Source organism: Pelodiscus sinensis, chromosome 1 (genome assembly GCF_052426305.1).
Source record: "Pelodiscus sinensis isolate ZL-2025 chromosome 1, ASM5242630v1, whole genome shotgun sequence".
In the NCBI taxonomy this organism is placed as follows: Eukaryota; Metazoa; Chordata; order Testudines; family Trionychidae; genus Pelodiscus; species Pelodiscus sinensis.
Genome location: NC_143052.1, coordinates 241,175,508 through 241,194,631, shown reverse-complemented (window position 1 = coordinate 241,194,631; position 19,124 = coordinate 241,175,508). Strand labels below are relative to the sequence as shown.

The 19,124-nt window shown below is 41.0% G+C and overlaps 1 protein-coding gene across 2 annotated transcripts in view; it reads left to right on the top strand.

Moving 5' to 3' along the window:
• UPF3A (UPF3A regulator of nonsense mediated mRNA decay) overlaps positions 1-19,124 on the top strand; it is a 44,429-nt gene that overhangs the window by 3,712 nt on the left and 21,593 nt on the right. For both annotated transcript variants that reach the window (XM_075918168.2, XM_075918178.2), the window contains exons 3-7: positions 5,472-5,578; positions 11,138-11,236; positions 11,367-11,477; positions 17,087-17,142; positions 17,238-17,396. In XM_075918168.2, the coding sequence (XP_075774283.2) occupies positions 5,472-5,578; positions 11,138-11,236; positions 11,367-11,477; positions 17,087-17,142; positions 17,238-17,396 (532 nt within the window). The remainder of the gene's footprint in view (positions 1-5,471; positions 5,579-11,137; positions 11,237-11,366; positions 11,478-17,086; positions 17,143-17,237; positions 17,397-19,124) is intronic.

The window sequence follows — 19,124 nt, the reverse complement described above, 5'->3', positions numbered from 1 at the left end:
GGGACGCCCATACACCGCATGCCCAGGGCCAGCACAGTCCTTGCGCCATGCACCTGGGGGTGGGGCCACCCATACGCCGCACGCCTGGGGCCAGCACAGCTCTTGCGCCGTGCACCCAGGGGCGGGGCCACCCAGACGCTGCATGCCCAGGGGCCGGCACCGCCCATGCACCACTCGGCGGGCGCACAGAAATGGCCTGGCAGGCGCTATGGCGCCTCTGGGCACCGCGTTGGGAACCACTGCTGTTTTCCAGTCCTTGGGTACAGAAGCTGATTTAAAGGATAGGTTACAAACCACAGTTAATAGTTCCGCAATTTCCCATTTGAGTTCTTTCAGAACCCTTGGGTGAATGCCATCCGGTCCTGGTGATTTGTTACTGTTAAGTTTTTCAGTTTGTTCCAAAACCTCCTCTAATGACACTTCAATCCGAGACAGTTCCTCAGATTCATCACCCACAAAGGATGGTGCAGGTTTGGGAATCTCCCTAACATCCTCAGCCGTGAAGACTGAAGCAAAGAAATTATTTAGTCTCTCCACAATGGCTTCATCATCCTTGATTGCTCCTTTCATATCTCGATCATCCAGGAGCCCCACTGGTTTTTTAGCAGGCTTCCTGCTTCTAATGTACTTAAAAAACATTTTGCTATTATTTTTTGAGTTTTTGGCTAGCTGTTCCTCTACATCTTTTTTGGCTTTTCTGATTACATTTTTACACTTAATTTGGCAGTGTGTATGTTCCTTTCTATTAACCTCACTTGGATTGCTCGCACCGGTCTGACTGCTGTTCCTCTCCCTTTAAAATGTACAAGAGATGCCGGTGGCTCTTGTACATTTCAAAGGAAAAGGCACAGAGGGGAACCCGCACCAGCTTGGATTGTTTTGCTCTTGGGGCAGGTCCCTGCCTCCTCTCTCCCTTTAAAATATACAAGAGCTGTGGGTGGCTCTTGTACATTTCACAGGGAGAGGCGCAGTGGGATAACAAGTGCCCCCCTTATTGACTAATCATTTGGGGAACAGCCCTGACAGCATGATAGCTAATATTGGTACAGTAACTGCTTTATTGTTTCTCTGTTCTCCTAGCAACTGGAATGGCCCACATAAAGAGGAACATTGTCTGTAGCTGAGTGCCTGGCCAACCTCAGAGGAGAGAGAAAGAGGAAGAGGGAGGAGATGTTTGCTGACCTCATTAATAGGTTCCAGCAGAAAGCAAAAAACCCAAAGGATTGGAGGTGGGGGTGGGGGGCACACTTCCATGACAGCAGCCCCAAGAGTTGATTTTACCAACATTGAGCTAATTAGTTATCGACCAGTAGCAACTGGATTTCCAGACAGCAGTGGCTACATACTTCTCTACACTTAGAGGAATTGTCATATTATTTATTTGGCACTGGTGATCTTAGGTGAAGTCTGTGTAGGTTGCAGGGAACTGACCTTCCACTTCTGGTTATATCAAGACTGCAGCTAGTGCTGGCTGGCCAAGTCCAGAAACGGTGCTCTATTGAGTGAACCAATCCAGTAAAATGTAATACTGAAGTATCTGCTTGGTTTCATTCTCCTCCTCCTCCTCCTCTGCAGTAGCCAGGTGAAATCTTAGAGGTTATAGAGATAGGTTTCTTCCTTCTCCTAAAATGCTACTTGCCTGTATGATTACCAGTACATCTAAGTACTTTGTTTTTTTATTAATCAGTGTTTGGATCATGGCGTTCCATTCTCCCTAATAGCAGTTTGAAAATTTGTTTGCAACTGAAACAGTCGAAAATGACCAGCTAGTGAAAACCAGACCAATTTTGGGATACTGTGGAAGTAATCATGGGAATTTGATACCAAGTCCCAGAAGCCCAATAACTGTCCCATAGTGCACTAAGTATAGAACAGTGAATCTTGGGATACTTGCCCAGAATGCTGTTCACTTATTTCAAAATGTCATACTGTGTGGATGCTATATTTCATGAAAGAAGTAGTTTAAATCACTTCACACAAAACAATGTTGATGCACTCCTTTAGTTTAGTTATAACTGTATAATCATGGAGAAAACTATATTGAAAAAACTTCCCCTATACACGGGGCCTAAAGGCTCAATCCTGTGGGATTTTGATTCTCTTGAAAAGCACTTGAGACCCTTAGGCTATGTCTTCACTGCCCCCATTTTGCGTAAAAAATATGCAAATGAGGCAAAATGTGGAATATTGCGCCTCATTTGCATAATTAATGAGGCTCCATTTTTACATAAGAGGCTTTTGCACAAAACCCCCCTCTTGCTTCTGCATTTTTTCAGGAAGAACAGCTTCTGCGCAAGAGGGGAGTTTTGCACAAAAGCCTCTTGCGCAAAAACAGAGCTAATTAATTATGCAAATTAGGTGCAGCAATATTCCACGCTTTGCCTCATTTGCATATTTTTTGAGCAAAACGGTGGCAGTGTAGACATAGCCTTAGAGTAGAGCACATTTTGTAGAGCTTCCAAAGGACAGTGGCTCATATGGAAGTTGATAATATACCTGATTCTTCACTGTCTTTCACCTTGTGTGGTCATTTTTATGTATGTAAAATGAAGGTTGTACAGGTTGAACCTTTAAAATCCAGGACTCTCTGGTCTTGCAATATCCATGGTCCGCAGGACCATGAATATCGTTGGACCAGAGAACCCCGAGCTGGGCTGGTGGTAAGGTGCCCACCCCCAATAGGGCCAACACGGACAGCACAGCCCTGACCAGGACTGGAGTCAGTGGGGCCAGGATTGCAGTCCTTGCTGGGGCTGGCACAGTGGAAACACAGTCCTAGCTGGGGCTGGTGGTGGGAGCACAGTCCAACCAGGGCTGGAGTCAGGTGGGTGCTCATCCTGGGCCTGCTCTGTGGTGGGAGTGCAGCCCTGATTGGGGCTGGAGGCAGCGGGGCTGGTTCCTGTCCGGGGCTGACAAAGTAGGAGATGCAGCCCTGGCCAGGCTTGGCGCAGTGGGGGGGTTAGAAGCAACAGGGCAGGCGGCAGGGAGCACAGCTCCAGCTTGGAGAAGAGCCTACAGCTGGGAGGGAGCCTTGACCTCTCCTCATCTGGCCTACTCCATGGTTTGAGACCACTCAGGTCCTGAGGGTACAGAACCAGGGAGGTCCAACCTGTATAAGCTGTATATTGCTATCAATTTTGAATTACCAACATTTTTATCTCCTTTTCACTTAATCACTTTACAGATTATGAATAACCACACAAAGTACAAGGCAGCAGAGAATCCAGTTCAGTATATTTTTGCTTGACCTCAGAGTGTTTGTGCACAATTGTCAAGTTTTGTTCCTCAGCTATATTTAGTATGTGACTAGATGAGGGAATTTATTTCATGCTCTAAAATGTGTATGGGAGGAGTGAGAAAAATGGGGTTCACAAAAGCAGAAATGCAAGAACAATGATAGTTAAATGTTTCTATCAAATCAAGGAACAAGGAGGAACCCTTCATTTTCTGACTAATGTCTGTGGTAAAATTCTTGCAGAAATCTTAGCTGTGAGTCTTTTCACTTCTCACTGGTATTGTATTATTTCACTGTAGGTTGTGTGTGTGTTTTTGTTTGGGGGTTGGTGGTAAAATATACAAACCAAATGTTTCCTTTCTCCCGCTACTCTTGTAAACACCAATCTGCGATCCTCACAGCAGCCTCATATACTCCATAGTGTCCATCCATCCGTTTCTAATGCCTTCTGAGCTGGCCCCTCATGCACTGTGCGATGAGGAACACAGCCTCTTCTTTTCCCTATCTGCAGCTGGGATTGGCCCTGGAGCAGCTGCTCTCTGTTCTCTTGCCACAGTGGCCGTGATGGGTGAAAGGCATAAGTGCAGCATCTTTCCAGCAGAAATATTTTCTGCAGGGAAAAAAATTCTGCATAGCACATAAATTCTGCATGTGAACTGTGGCACAGAATTTCCACAGTAGTAACCATTAGGTACTTAAAAAAGTGAATATAAAATAAAAATCTTGCTATCTTTCACACCTCTCATATTTCCCAAAGTACAACAGTCATCCAAAACTGGCTGGCCATATCTCTCTGATTCACCTCCTAGAAATTATGTATCTTGGATTTGTCTATGGAACTGGCTTCATCTGAAGGATGAACCCACAATTGCTAAGTACTTCATAGCCATACCTATTTATTGTGATAAATCTAGTACAGCTAGGCGAGAATTCCACTTCAGTAGTGCAACTTTGCACTCACATGTTTTTGCATGTTTGTGTGCTGTAAGTGGTGATTTTGGTCCATCATATTTAAAAAAATTTATTAATGTACATCTTGTGGCTACACCGGGATCCCTTCAAAATATACAAGATAATTTTTGAAGACTGTATTTTCCAGAATATACTAGTTGTCTTACATTTAACTGCTGCTAATAACAACAATACATGCTTAATGTAAATAAAATTCACTGCTTTAAGTGTTTTACTTCAGTGTGAAGTGTATTCACTCTTACAAAATATAAATGTAAAAAGGCAGAAAAATATTGCTGTTTATGTGTTGGGGAAAAATAGATTGTGGTGCCAACCCAGGGGTAAAAGATCTGTTATTGAAATATTAGATTTTTAGAAATGTTTCTGAGGAAATAAATCATTTAAATTTTCTTCTCTCTTTTCACATAGTAATTGCTACCTCCATATAGTATACTCAGTGCCATCCACTTGCATAGAAATATTGACACTTTCATGAATATATTCAATTAATGTTTATTTTTATAGATACATATATTTATATCTGTTAAATGTATTATGTCATTAACACAGTTAACTTTAAACTGATGTTTTTGTGAAGTTATATCTATAGCATTTTCATTTTTTAATTTATATATAAATTGAGAAATTTCTCAGTTTAAGTTCCCGTATTTGCAAACATGAGTGAATAACCTTCTGCTTGCTTCTACACATTTATTCACTCACGTAAGTATTTACAGAAGCAGAGTTATCTCATTATTTATCACTAACCAATATGCTGTGCTCCGTTCTGCATTCCCACAGTATCTAGTGAAAGAAGGTTTCACCAGGCACTGAGAGACGCACCAGTCTGTCGATGCGAGAGCTAAAAATATGGCCATGATGTGTCAAATAAGGGAGCCAGTATGCTTTGGCGACTTTTGGGGGGCGATCTTTGTCAACATTAATTTCATCACCAAAACTTTTGAGTGTAGATATACCCTAAGGGGCACAGAATGTAAACATGCATTCCAAGATTTGAAAAAGAGTTAGTTGTCTCCTAATTCAGAATTAAACTCCATAATTGTCAGGATATGAGATACCCTGGCAATAAGTTGCATTTTGCTGGGATGGAGAGAGAGAGAGAGAGAGAGAGAGAGAGAGAAATTGCATTCTGTGATATTCAAGGTTAGAGCAATCATTTCACAAGAGGGATGAGAATGATGATAGGATAATTCTAATTTTGCTTCTTTCTTCATTCCTGAACATGACAATAAATAACAGAAAACAAAATTGTTTCTTGTTGCAGTCTTTATCCTCATCTCTACTCAAGAGCATACATTAATTTTAGAAATCCTGATGACATCCTTCTTTTTAGAGATCGCTTTGATGGCTATGTCTTCATTGATAATAAAGGTTGGACCACTTACATCTTTAAAAAATCTTAGTGCAACCTATTTATTACATGTTTGATTTTTCTGGAATTAACTTTTATAAACCTTTATCTTTTGTAGGACTTCAGAAGAGTAAGTATTTTTGGAAGTCTTTATTTAATATATAGTATTAATTTATTAAAATAGTTAAACTAATAGTACCTTATTAAAATAGTTAAAAGAGCATCAAGACTGTAAAGTCAAGCACTCAAAAGTTAAGATATATCAAATTTAAATATGCCTGGGCAGTCTTCATTTTGCTTCTTTGTGCATTTGATATTGACTTTATTTACAGGGTCACATAGGATGTGTCTGCACTGCAGGGCTTAACTCAAGATAAGCTACACAAATTGAATTACATTAATTGCATAGTTTATTTCAAAATAGCTTATTTCAAAATTGGGAGTGTCTACACAGCACTTATTTCAAAATAGAGCACTCTTCCTCTGACTTCTTCCCCTTACTCCTCGTACAATGAGGGTTACATGAGTCAAAGTAAGAAGTCCTCCAGCTTGACAGTAGTTCAACATTATTTCAAAATAACTGCCTGCTGTGTACACGCGGACTAAGTTCGAAATAACGTTGCTGTGTAGACGTACGCAAACTGTTTTTTCCACATGTCTTCTGCCCCATTTGATACTTAAGATGGTGGTGATCACCGAGTAGTTTTTTGTATCCTTATCATTCAGCATATAGTCACATGCCTTATTTAACACACCATCCAAACCCATTAATTTCCTGTTGGGCTTGTCTGTGGAGCTCACCACCATACTATGTGAGTGCTTCACAGACACTCATGAATTGATCTTTATAACATGGCTGAGAGAGAAAGTGGTATTGTTTTCCCATTTTATGCATGGAAAATGAAGGCCAAAATTCTCAAGTCTCCACTGTTTTTGGATGCCAAATTGGAGGTGCTTATGGCATTACTTTTCAGAGTACTTAGATTTTATTGTGCTTTATACATCCAGAACACAATTGCTATTGGCTTAAGTTGCAGTTGTGACTGATTAGCACTTTTGCAAGTCAGATCCTATGTGTCTCAAGGTGAGTATCAAGAAAGTGAGGGGCACACAGTGGATACCTGTGAAAAGCTCAGTTTATGTCCGTGGTCACCAACCAGTTGATTGCGATTGACTAGTCAATCATGGGGGCACTGCCAGTCAATCGCGAGGCAGTGTTTCTAGCTTCCTCTTTGTTCCCCCCACCCGAAACAAGAAGCCCATGATGGTGCTACAACCTCCTGCCCCTTGCAAAACTGGAGCTAGATCCAGCTTCCTGTTGTATGAGGGGGAAAGTTTTGAGGCTCCACACCAGAGCTGGCTTCTCAGGAAGCTTGCGTGCTGCTCCTCCCCTCCCCACAGCAGCACGTGCACTTTCTTGTCTTGCCTTCCCTCCCCTGTGCACCAGGGAGGCAGGGTGGGAGGGGGAGTTAAGATAGCAGCAGACAGGAGTGGGCTGAGGTGGGCTGTGGCAGCTGGCGCACCAGGCAGAAAGTGTAATCGGCACCCCTTCCTGCACAGCTGTCAATGGGCCGACATCATCATCGGGCGCCCTGTGACATCATCATTGGGCGCCATTGAAGGCGGCGCCCTAGGCGACGGCCGAGGCGTTCTATAGTCACGGGCCACCCCTGGCGGCAGAGGATCCGGAGTGGCTGGATTTCTTAAAGGAGCTGCATGTGCACTTCTTCCAGCGCTGCCTGCAGAACCTTCCCGAGACATAGTTGTCCCTAGAAACCCCCAGCTACTGGCCAAGCTGACCCTACCCCCTCTCTCCTAGCCAGACCCCGACCAGCACTCTGCCCCCTTGCCAGACACCCACCAGCACCCTGCTCCTGCTCCCTGATCAGACACACCCACCAGTACCCTTCTCCTGCCCCCTTCCTCCTGGCCAGAGACCTACCCCCAGCTTGTTCCCGTACCCTGCTTCCCACCCAGAGTCTGCCCCCTCATCCCTATTCCACTCATTGGCAGTTCTGTCCCACACAAAGAACTCCTCATTTTTGGCCCCACCTCAGATTCTAGGGGACCGCACAAAATCCACTAACCCTGGAATCCCAGAAGAGGTAATCTGGCCTGAGGCCTTGAACCTCAGTCCTACCTACTCTTCCTCCCCCCCCCCCCCACCATCAGGCCTGGGGTGCCAGGGGAGTGAAGTGTCTCAGTTGGGGCCACATCTGTAAGGATGTTAAAATGTCGGTAGTTGACTAGTCAATGGAATTTCCGTCAGCTAGTCAATAGACACTTCTGTATTCCTCCTTTGAAATGTACAAAGGAGCTCTTGTACATTTCAAAGAAGGAATGTGGAACTCTGCGTACAGCCCATGGCCAGTGGGAAGTCCCGCTGACTCCAGGCTGCACATGGCGTGCCTGCTTTGAAATGCACAAGTGTCCCCAGCTGATCCCGGGTTCTGGGAAAGTGCCGTGTGGAACCCTGGATCAGCTGGGGAGTCCCCAGCTGACCCCGGGCTCCACTGTGCCTTTGAAAGGCACAGAGGCAGCTGACCCTGGGATTCCTACAGCATTTCCCTGGAACCTGGGATCAGCTGAGGACTGATCTGGGTTCCGGGGAAATGCTGCGGGGAGCCCAGGATCAGCTGGGGAGTCCCCAGCTGACCCCTGGCTCCATGGCTGCCCCTTTGAAACGCTACCTTGGGCCACTTTAAAATACCCCTTCTCCCCCCCCCTTTTCTGCCTCCATCAGATAGAGGCAGCAAAGGGAGGGGGGAATTGACTAGTCGACTAGTCAAAATACTATCCGATAAGCAAATGCTTATTAGATAGTTGACTAGTCGACTAGTCTTTTACATCCTTAGTCCTGAGCTCCTCACATCCCTAAAGTCCTGCACCCTCACATCCCAGTCTTGTTCCACAACACTCCTACACCACTCGCACACCGCAAAACTGTGCCCTAAGCCCATTATGCACCCAACCCCCCAGCACTGAGCCCCTCATATAGCCCAACCCAATCTCCTGAACCCCCATATCCACAAGCCTGTGGCTTGCTCAGCATCCCAACCCTCCACCTGACCCCAACACTCTCCAGCCTGGAGCTCCCTCCCCAAGCCAGCATCCCCTTCGCTTCCTCCTCCTGCACCCAAATTGCCTCCCAGAGCTTGCACTTTTCATCCCTTCCCACACCCAAATCCCTCATTCCCACCACAGATCCCACCCCTCCTGTCTCAATCAAGTGAGAGTGAGTAAGGGCTAGGGATAGCAAGTAATGGAGAGTAGAGGAATGGAGAGGACGGGGACTCAAGGAAGGGCTGGGGTCTTGGGGAAGGGATGGGGTAGAACTTGGCTTGCCTTGACATTTAAAATGTGATTTTGGGTATAAAAAGCTGTAGAACACTGGTTTAAATAATTTGCCCAGTATTACATAGGAGCTTTGTGGCAGAGGCAGGAATAGAATTTATTTCTACAACTTCCTGAACTATAAGACCTTCCTTTCTCTTCCTTCAGTCCCCTATCTCTTTCAGTACACTCCTTCCAAATTCAGTAACAAATAAGATGAATCATACAGACAACAACCTCAGTCACTGCACATCTCTTATCCATTCAATAATTTCATCCTGCAAACAATGAGGCTGGTGGCCTGCTTATAGAATAGTATGTCATCCCATTATTGAAGATTATAATGAGGTCAAATTAATGTTGTACAGATAACTTCGATTCTAGCATTTCCTAACTTTTGAGTGCTTGATTGCAATCTTAATGATCTTGTAATTTAGTGTATATATACATGACAGTTGGTAGTGTGTATCTTCACCAGTACTCCCCTCTCCTCAAGTGTTAATCTTTCTATTCTCCAGTTCCTGTCCCACCTGATAGTCCTGTCCCACCTCTCTGGCTATTGCCACTCTCTCCCTTGCTCCCGTTTCCCCCCAGACACAATCTGCATCTATCTGCTCCTCCCCAGCTCCTGTCCTTGCCCCATCTTGATTCCTTTTCCCTACCTACCCTGCTGCATTACATGAAGTTTTTTCCTCCTCATCCTTGCTGATGTCAGGTGGAACACTCAGAACACCAGAGAGACCATCTCCCTGCTCTCAATTCTGATGCTTGGTTATACATCTGCCCTGTAGGGAAAGACCTTTTCCACCCCTGCAGTCTTAGGATAGAGCATGCTCACTTTTTTTGTGGAATGGTAGGTTAGCCTTTAGGAGCCCTCAGGGATAGGTCATAATCAGTGGAGATAGAATCTTCAAAGAAATTAGCTGCCAAACTCTGACAATTCTCTAGTGAGCACATACCAACTGAGGTATTTGAGAGACATAATTTTGCCAAATTTTGGGGATTTTTTACAGGGATGGGAAAAAGCACATTTCTGACATGAGGTTAAACACCTTTCCAAATTTCAAATCCCTGCTCCACAGTTGGGAGGTGTTACAGCTTCTCAACAAAAAAAAGTTGTAAGAATATTTTTTTAAATGACAAAAATTATATTTTTCCCTCAAGCCAGGTTTTCCAACTACGTTACCTCAACCTAGTTTCTAGTGAATTTAGGCAACTTTTGAGTGAAGTTGGGCAAATTTAGGTGAACTTGGACTGATTTATTTTTTTAAGTGAAAAACAGGCAACAATCATAAGTTTTATATGGTTTGGACTCCAAATATATTCCATCCGTTTCATCAATTTTTCTGTGAGGTTTTTGAGTTTGTTCTAACCCCAGAAGTAGAGCAAAATGTATAGACTGAGAACCCATGCAAGTAAAAATAAGAGGGCTTGCACAAACCCATATATATTAAAATGGCTGCATTTCACATAGCTTTTCATGTTGCTATATTAAAATGGAGATGTCATCCCCTTTTTTCATCAACAAAACTTTATAAAATATCTCAGTTGTTTTATCCAGTGTTCAAGCCTTCTTGATCCCAGGATATTAAGCAGTCAAGGTGGATGAGGTAATATCTTTTATTGGACCAATTTCTGTTATTGAAAGAGATTATCTTTGCAGTTACACAGAGCTCTTTTTAAGGTCTTGTCAAATTCTTCACCAATAGAATTTTGTCCCGACTAAGAGATTATCTCACCCACCTTGTCTTTCAATTGTTTTATATTTATTTCCAGAATAACAAACTGATTAGTGTGCTATGTTTGTTGGGCTGAACTCTCATATGCCAGTTTGTTAATTCAGTGTAAATCTTCATAGAGTTATAGTCAAGCTATGAATGGTAAAAGAATGGGTTGATATGCAATTGCTGATCTATTTATTTCTCACAATTCTGATAGGGATATCAAAATAATTAGGCACCAATTTTTGTTCTGATACTTGTGGCGACAGTATCTGAAATCAAAGTGTGTAATTCCAATACACATTTATTTATGTTAATCTGTAGATATTTCATGGTACTACATGTTATTTATCCCTAATACTAGAGTCATTTCATTAGCAATTTAGCATGTTTTTTTTCAAAAGCACTCCTCGCTGACTTCAGTGGAAACCGAGTTAGGCAAGTACTCTATGCTGTTGAAAATCTCACTGTTAAATTACTAATATTTTCCTATCAAGAAATTGAGCATTTGGTCTCTCTCTTAAGGCTTGGAATATCCTGCTGTGGTGGAATTTGCTCCGTTCCAAAAGATTTCAAAAAAGAAGCTAAAGAAAAAAGATGCAAAAGCTGGAAGCATTGAAGATGGTAAACACATTTTCTTGATCTCATGATGAAAAAGATGCTTTGTTTATTGTTAATAATATAAGATACTAATTTCTGTTTAGTGTTGTGAAGTATAAATAGCTTATTAATATTTTTTACAATATTTTCACAGATCCAGAATATAGGAAATTTTTAGAAAGTTACTGTGCTGATGAAGAGAAAATCTGTGCTAACCCTGAGATTCTGTTGGGAGAGATTGAAGCAAAAACAAGGGAACTCATTGGTCTGTTTTATTTGTCTTTTTTCCTCATTACTGATATTTTTAAGATTATTCTTTTCATATTTTTGGGATACTACCAGCAGGATCTCCCCCATTCAGTCTGGCAGTAATTGAGAGTATATTTTCTTATTCTCCATTGGGGTAATGCTTACAGCCACGTCATATGGTACACTTCTGCTTCTGAATGCATTGAACTCATATGTTCCGTATATTCAATGTCTTCAAAAATTGGTCCTTAGTATTTATAAAGGAATAATATATGTTTACTGTTGAAAGATGGTTAGAAAGGCTAAAATGAAAACGTAAAATGAAAGAATGGTCAAGAGCCTCAATACTGCATTCAAGCTCGTTCATAATCCTGGGTGTCTGCACAGTGAAAGGTGAAATACCCTATCAAGATCATCTCAGGGAAGGCTGAAAAAATAATCAAATATTGAATTAAACTGTGTTTATATAGGCAGCATGTCTCTCATATTCTAGAGCAGGATCAGTACACATCAGATCAAGATTGAGCTCTTCAGGATTAAAATATATTGGGTTTCATTGTTCAGGATTCAACAGTGTGAACATTATAAATAATACATATATTTAAAGCTCATGAGGGTACTACAAAGCAAAAAAATTGTATGCATGGTCTTTCCTGCTCTGTTATGCAGTCTATTTTTTTCCCAACTCAGCTTTTGAAAAAAAAAACCTGTTGTACTTACCCTAGAAATTAACCTTTTGATTAGTACTTTTCACTGCTATGCTGAAAACCAAGATTTCATAGTATCATAGAATACTAGAACTGGAAGGGATTTTGAGAGGTCATTGAGTCCAGTCCCCGGCCCTCATGGCAGGACTAATCACCATTGAGAATTCTAGATCATCCCTGATAGATGTCTATCCAACCTGCTCTTAAATATCTCCAGTGATGAAGTTTCTATAACCTCCCAAGGCAATTTATTCCAGTGTTTAAGCACCTTGACAAGAAAATTTCCCTAATGTCCAACCTAAACCTCCCTGGCTGCAGTTTAAGCCCATTGCTTCTTGTCCTATCCTCAGAGGCTAAGGAGAACAATTTTTCTCCCTCCTCCTTGTAACACCCTTTTAGATACTTGAAAACCTCTATCATGTCCCCTCTCAGTCTTCTCTTTTCTAAACTATACAAGCCCAATTCTTTCAGTCTTCTAGACCTTTAATCATTTGTGTTGCTCGTCTCTGGACCGTCTCCAATTTCTCCACATCTTGCTTGAAATGTAGTGCCCAGAACAGAACACAATACTCCATCTGAGGCCTAATCACTGTAGAGTAGAGCAGAAGTATTACTCCTTGTGTCTTGCTCACAATACTCCTGTTAATACATCCCAGAATCATGTTTGCTTTTTTTTTAACAGCATCACGCTGTTGACTCATATTAACTTGTGGTCCACTTTGACCCCTAGATCCCTTTCAGCAGTACTGCTTCCTAAACAATCACTTCCCATTCTGTATGTGTGAAACTGATTGTTCCTTCCTAAGTGGAGTACTTTTCATTTGTCCTTAGTAAACTTCATCCTGCTTATTTCAGACCATTTCTCCAGTTTGTCCAGATCATTTTGAATTATGACCCTATCCTCCAAAGCTTTTGCAATCCCCCCCGGCTTGTTATCATCTGCAGACTTAATAAGGGTACTCTCTATGCCAATATCTAAATTGTTGATGAAGATATTGAACAGAACCAGTCCCAAAACCCGACCCCCTTTGGATACCCAGCTTTTCATTAGTTTATGTCCTTCCACTGTGACTGTGAACCATTAATAACTATTCTCTGAGAACTGTTATCCAGCCAGTTATATTCCTACTTTATAATAGTTTAGGTATACTACGTCCACCACTTCTCTCTTATCCACAAGACTTGTTATCCTATCAAAGAAAGCTATTGGACTGGTTTGACGTGATTTGTTCTTCACAAATCCATTCTGGTTGTTACCTATCAACTTCTTATCTCCAGATTTTTGCAAATGGATTCCCTTTTTATTTGCTCCATTATCTTCCCTGGCACAGAAATTAAACTAACTGGTCTGTAGCTTCCTGAGTTGTTCTTATTTACCTTTTTATAGATGGGCACTATATTTGCCCGTTTCCGGTCTTTTAGAAACTCTCCTGACTTCTGTGATTTTTCAAAGATGATAGCTAATTCTCAGATACCTCCTCTATTAGCTCCTTGAGTATTCTAGGATGCATTTCATCAGGCCCTGGTGACTTGAAGACTTCTAACTTTTCTAAATAATTTTTAACATGTTCTTTTTTTACTTTAACTTCTAAACATTACCTCATTTCCATGAACATTCACTATGTTAGGCATCCCGTTACCATCAAACTGAAACAGTCATTAAGCACCTTTGCTGTTTCCAAGTTCTTCTTCGAGTGGTCCCAGTGGGTGTTCCACTCGTGGTGTCGGGCTCATCCCGGCGCCGCGGATCGGAGATTTACAAAGTCATGCTCCAAGTTTCTGTTGTTGTTTCTCCCTCTTCACTGAGCAAGGGGCCTACCTTCTCCTTGGTCATCTTCTTGCTTTTAATATATTTGTAGAACATCTTCTTGTTACCCTTTGTGTCTCTAGCTGGATTTAGCTCGTTTTGTGCCTTTGCCTTTCTAATCTTGACCCTACATACCTGCGGCGTTTGCTCATATTCATCCTTTGTAATTTACCTAGTTTCCAATTTTTATATGATTCCTTTTTGATTTTTAGATCATATAAGAGCTCCTGATTGATTCAAGGTGGTCTCTTGCCATACTTTCTTTCTTTCCTACGCAGTGGAATATTTTGCTATTGGGACCTTAATAATGTCCTTTTAAAAAACTGTCAACTCCAATCGGTAGTTTTTCCTCTTAGTTTTGCTTCTCATGGGACGTTACCTACCAGCTGAGTTTACTAAAAACTACCTTCCTGAAATCCACTGTCTCTATTTTGCTGTTCTCCCTTCTAACATTCCTTAGAATCATGAACTCTATGATTTCATGATCATTTTCACCCAAGCTGCCTTCCACTTTCAATTCTCACCCTTAGTTTCTGGTCCTAGGAGGGGATAGTTGTTAAGTAATGCAAGGTATTCCAAATCCTTAGCAGAGGGTTGGGCAATAAATGGAAAGGGTTTGCCAGGGTCAGCTCCTGCCAGGCTGCCAGATGCTTTATTTACCAGGTACTGCCTCTCATAGCTCCCATTGGCCACTGTTTGCCATTCCCAGTCAGTGGGAGCTGTGGGAAGTGGTGGTCCAGCCTTGGCACACTCACACTGCAGCATGGACCTTGGTACTTGCTTATTTAGTAGGTGTGTGAGTTAACAATTAGTGAAGAGTTATTTGGAGCATAGCAAAGAGTAAGGATAAATCAGTGGTGAGGTGGGAAGAATATTACTAAGAATAGTAAATAACTCTATCATTAACAAAGCTTGAAAATGTGGGATTGTTATAGATGTGGAAGTTCCCCAAATGCGTATCTGTACTTGGCCAGAAGGTTTCCCTAGATATTTCACAGCAGTGTGAAAATGACTAAGTTTCTCAGTATCTTAATAAAAATTTTTGTAACTCCATTTTTTGAGCTATTAAAGTAAAAGGGATAGCCTTAAAGTTGCAAATTCAGTGTGGACAGTATCTCAGGTGAGGGAGGTTCTGCAGAATGGATTTTTAATGTTTTGTTTCTATGAAGTCTATTCACAGCAGATCAAATTAAATTATCCTATATTTATTTTGAGTGATTTTTTTTCAAATGTTTTTTTTAAGTTGCAACCATGTTTTATCAATGTCAAAACCAAGAAGAACTTAGTACCATAGCTCTACCTAGGGATGTGATATTGTAAATGCGTAAATGGGTAACCGATGACCCTAAAAGCTGGCACCCCACCAGCACCTCACTCCCTGACGCTTCTACCTCTGATAAAAAGGCAACAGTGCAGAGTGGGGCATGTAAACATGTAACCACTGAATTTTTCAGCAGTCACAAGTTTAATTAAACAAACATATTTCAACATCCCTAGCTGTAGGTGAATCGTACAAGGGCCCAGCTGTGCTTCAGAAACGAGTGTAACTCTCATTGAAGTTAGTGAAAGATATGGCCATGTATCGGAGAGCAGAACTGAGCCTCAAATTCTCAAAGGATTCCAAATGTGCCTCCAGGTCATGTTAGCTCAAATGAGCATATTTGATAGTTCCTTTCAGGTGCTCTAGTCTAGCTTATCAATTTCAGTGTGACAGAGTAATGTAATACAGAATTAAAAAGCAGAATTTCTTTAACAACATTAACATAGGCTCAGTGGTCCTTTTGGCCATGTTTTTAGAAAAGAAAGACACAAATTCAAAGCTGTTGCTTGCATAGAGATCCCCATTTCTTCTTAAATTTTCATCTGATTTCTTTTTAAGGGTTCATTCATGTTTTTTAAAAAGGCTTTTAAGTTTGCATTTAAGATTTTGTAACTAAATAATTTAAGAATAATTGTATCACAATAACTAGTAACGTCTTAAATTAGGATATTTTTAGAACATGAATTTAGGCCAGGTTTAAGTCATGTTTTAAATGTTAAAGGTCAGATCAAGGAAATCACAGCTTCAAGAAAATGACCTTTTACAACTTTGTTTTGTTGTGGTGGCTTCAAAATTATATCATACACCCTAATGGCAATTCCACTCTCCCTCCTTTCCCTTTTGTGTTTGCTCGTCTTCTTTTGGATTTAGTGAGAGCCCTTTACATGCATCCAAAGCAGTCTTTAGTCCTAAATATTGTGCTTTGTTACAGTTCTGTTCTTGTACATCTAAAACTGACAGAGGAGCTAAAACATGTTTATACCTACTTACATCTGTATCTATAGTATTGGAAGTTTCAGCCCACAATTAAAGTTTCAGCCCAGAAAATTCAAAGTTGTAATTAGAAGTGGCATGCAAGCCGCAAAGCTTGGATTTAACTCCAAATTTCTATAAAGTCTGATGTTTCAATCTGCGGATTTAGCTTGGATTTAATTCTAGTTGGAAGCAGTGTCAGACCCATATTGTAAGAAAGAAAGTTTAATGTAGTAAATATTGGGACTCAGAAGAGCTGTTATTTTCCTGGTTCTTCTATAGCCTGCTGTGTTATCTTAGACTAATCATTTCACATCTGTGTGTCTATCAGTAAAATGAGGATGATACCACCTTTGTAAGTGCTTTGAGATCTGTGGATGAAAAGTGCTGTATATGACCACGGTAATGGTAGTTAAAGAATAGCTGCACAGCCAGGTACTGGTATACCAGTGTTAAAATTTAGGAATACATTTTGAATATATTGGTTTCCTTTTTGTAAATAATATTTTCATGAACAACAGGAAAATTCTTTCCTGAAAATTGAAGTATCTGATTATGAGTCAAACATTAAATAATCACAGAAAATATCTCTGGCTCTCTTACTTCTAGGCTCCTTAATGATGAAGAGCCAGGGATCCTTTCTGAATGGAGAGATGGGGACATTTTCCAACATATATACATCGCTTGAAATAAAGTGTTATATGTCACCTACCTCCCTTACAGTTAAAGCTTAAAAGAAAGGGTAAATACTTTTTTAAAAAGAAACAAGTACATATTTTAGGAGTTGAACACTACATTACACATTTTTTGTATTTTAGCTAGAAGAACAACACCTCTTTTGGAATATATTAAAAATAGAAAATTAGAAAAGCAGGTAGGTCCAGTCTTTTAACTGAAGCTCAACTTTTATGTTTCAAGTATGTTTTACATTTGAAAAAAAATTATATAAACAATTTTCCAATTCTTCAGAGGATACGAGAAGAAAAAAGGGAAGAACGAAGGAGGAGAGAATTGGAAAAGAAACGTCTGCGAGAGGAAGAGAAAAGAAAGCGCAGAGAGGAAGAAAGACGTAAAAGAAAAGAAGCAGAGAAGCAAAAGAAAATTGCTGAAAAAGAAATAAGGATCAAGGTACTTTTAAGAAAAAATTTAAATTATTTTTCATTTGAAACTATTCAGAATTTGTTTCTCTGTCTCCCATTAACTTCCTAAGTACTCATATCAATTGGGCAGAATGAAGGAAAATCTAACTCAGGTCCCCATGATTAGAAGTTTGTCAAGGAGTCAGGAAGAGTAGGGATTCTAGGATTTTTTAATATCCCTTTTAACTATTTTTCTGTTTTTGTTACTCTAACTTTTCTTTTTGCTCATGAGGTAGCCATTTTGTGAAACCCCAACATGAAGGCTGAAAGATTTCTGGATTACTGTATATCTTCTACATTTTCCACTACATAGTGCTTGTACTTGTAATATACCACACCTTTTTTTCTGTCATTCATAAGCTATAAGTTCTTTACCACCTTTTATTGACTTGGGATCTCTCCATTGGCCTTAGTGGAGTTACACATTGGCTGAGCTTGGCCAGCATTCTCATTAGTTTAAAATTTGAGTCTCCCCTATGATAGCAATATGATCCATTATGTTTGCCCTCTTGACCACTCTTTAGACTTCTGGAGAAGTTCCTTATTTCCTATACAAGATCCATATTCTAGTTTTATTATATTGTATTGGCTCTATTTTTAAAAATGTATTTTAATACGAAGAAAGTTTTTTACATATCTCTCAATGTGACATCATTGTCTCATTAACTACATGGTATTCATCAAATGGAATGCATGAAATATGGCATTAATTATAACCTACACAGTAGAGATTTGATTCCAATTATAAGCAGAGAAATTAGGGACATATACTTTACATGTACAGAAAATATATATTTAAATTTAATTCTATGAACTTACATATGCTGACTTACAACTCTTTGTACTAGTACAATATTCTGATTTACCGTATTTTCCGGCGTATAAGACGACTTTTGATGCTAAAAAACATCCCCCAAAAATCGGGGGTCGTCTTATATGCCGGGTATACAGGCGGCAGGGCACCCCAGGCGCGCCTGGGCTGCCCCGCCGCCGGAGCCCCTCTGCGGCTTTGCAAAGCCTCGGGAGAAGCCGGTGGCGGGGCATCCCAGGTGCTCCTGGGATGCCCCGCCGCCGGCTTCCCCCGAGGCTTTGCAAAGCCGCGGAGGGGCTCCGGCGGCGGGGCAGCCCAGGCGCGCCGGGGCTGTCCCGCTGCTGGGGCGTCCTCCGAGGCTTTGCTCCCGGTGTCTCTGGTCTGCTGGAGACGGTCCCCAGCAGACCAGAGGCACCGGGAGCAAAGCCGAAGCGGCGGCGGGGTGCCGCGCTTCTGAGGCTTTGCTCTGAGGCTTTGCTCTGGTCTTCAGCAGACCAGGGACACCGGGAGCAAAGCCGGGGAGGCAGAGGGGCGCTGGGGTATAAGATGAAAACCTATCTTTTAACTAAAAAATTAGGGGGTCGTCTTATACGCCCAGTAGCCTTATACACCGGAAAATATGGTAATATAAATATACAAGTAACCTGTTAAGACTGTACCTATATTTTAAAATGATTTTTTTACAAAAATGTTAAGAAAAATACATTACAACAATATGAGCCTAAAATTGTAAAATCAAATTTGTGGTTACCAGATTGCACTGTTCTTTCTACTATATGTTTAACATTAATAGATAGTGGTTAAATTTATATTTTATGCAATTAATCAGTTCAGTTACCTTTAATTTTTAGAAATGAGGCTTTGTGTAAGGGAAAGAACTATTCACTTGATTAAGGTTTGCAGGAT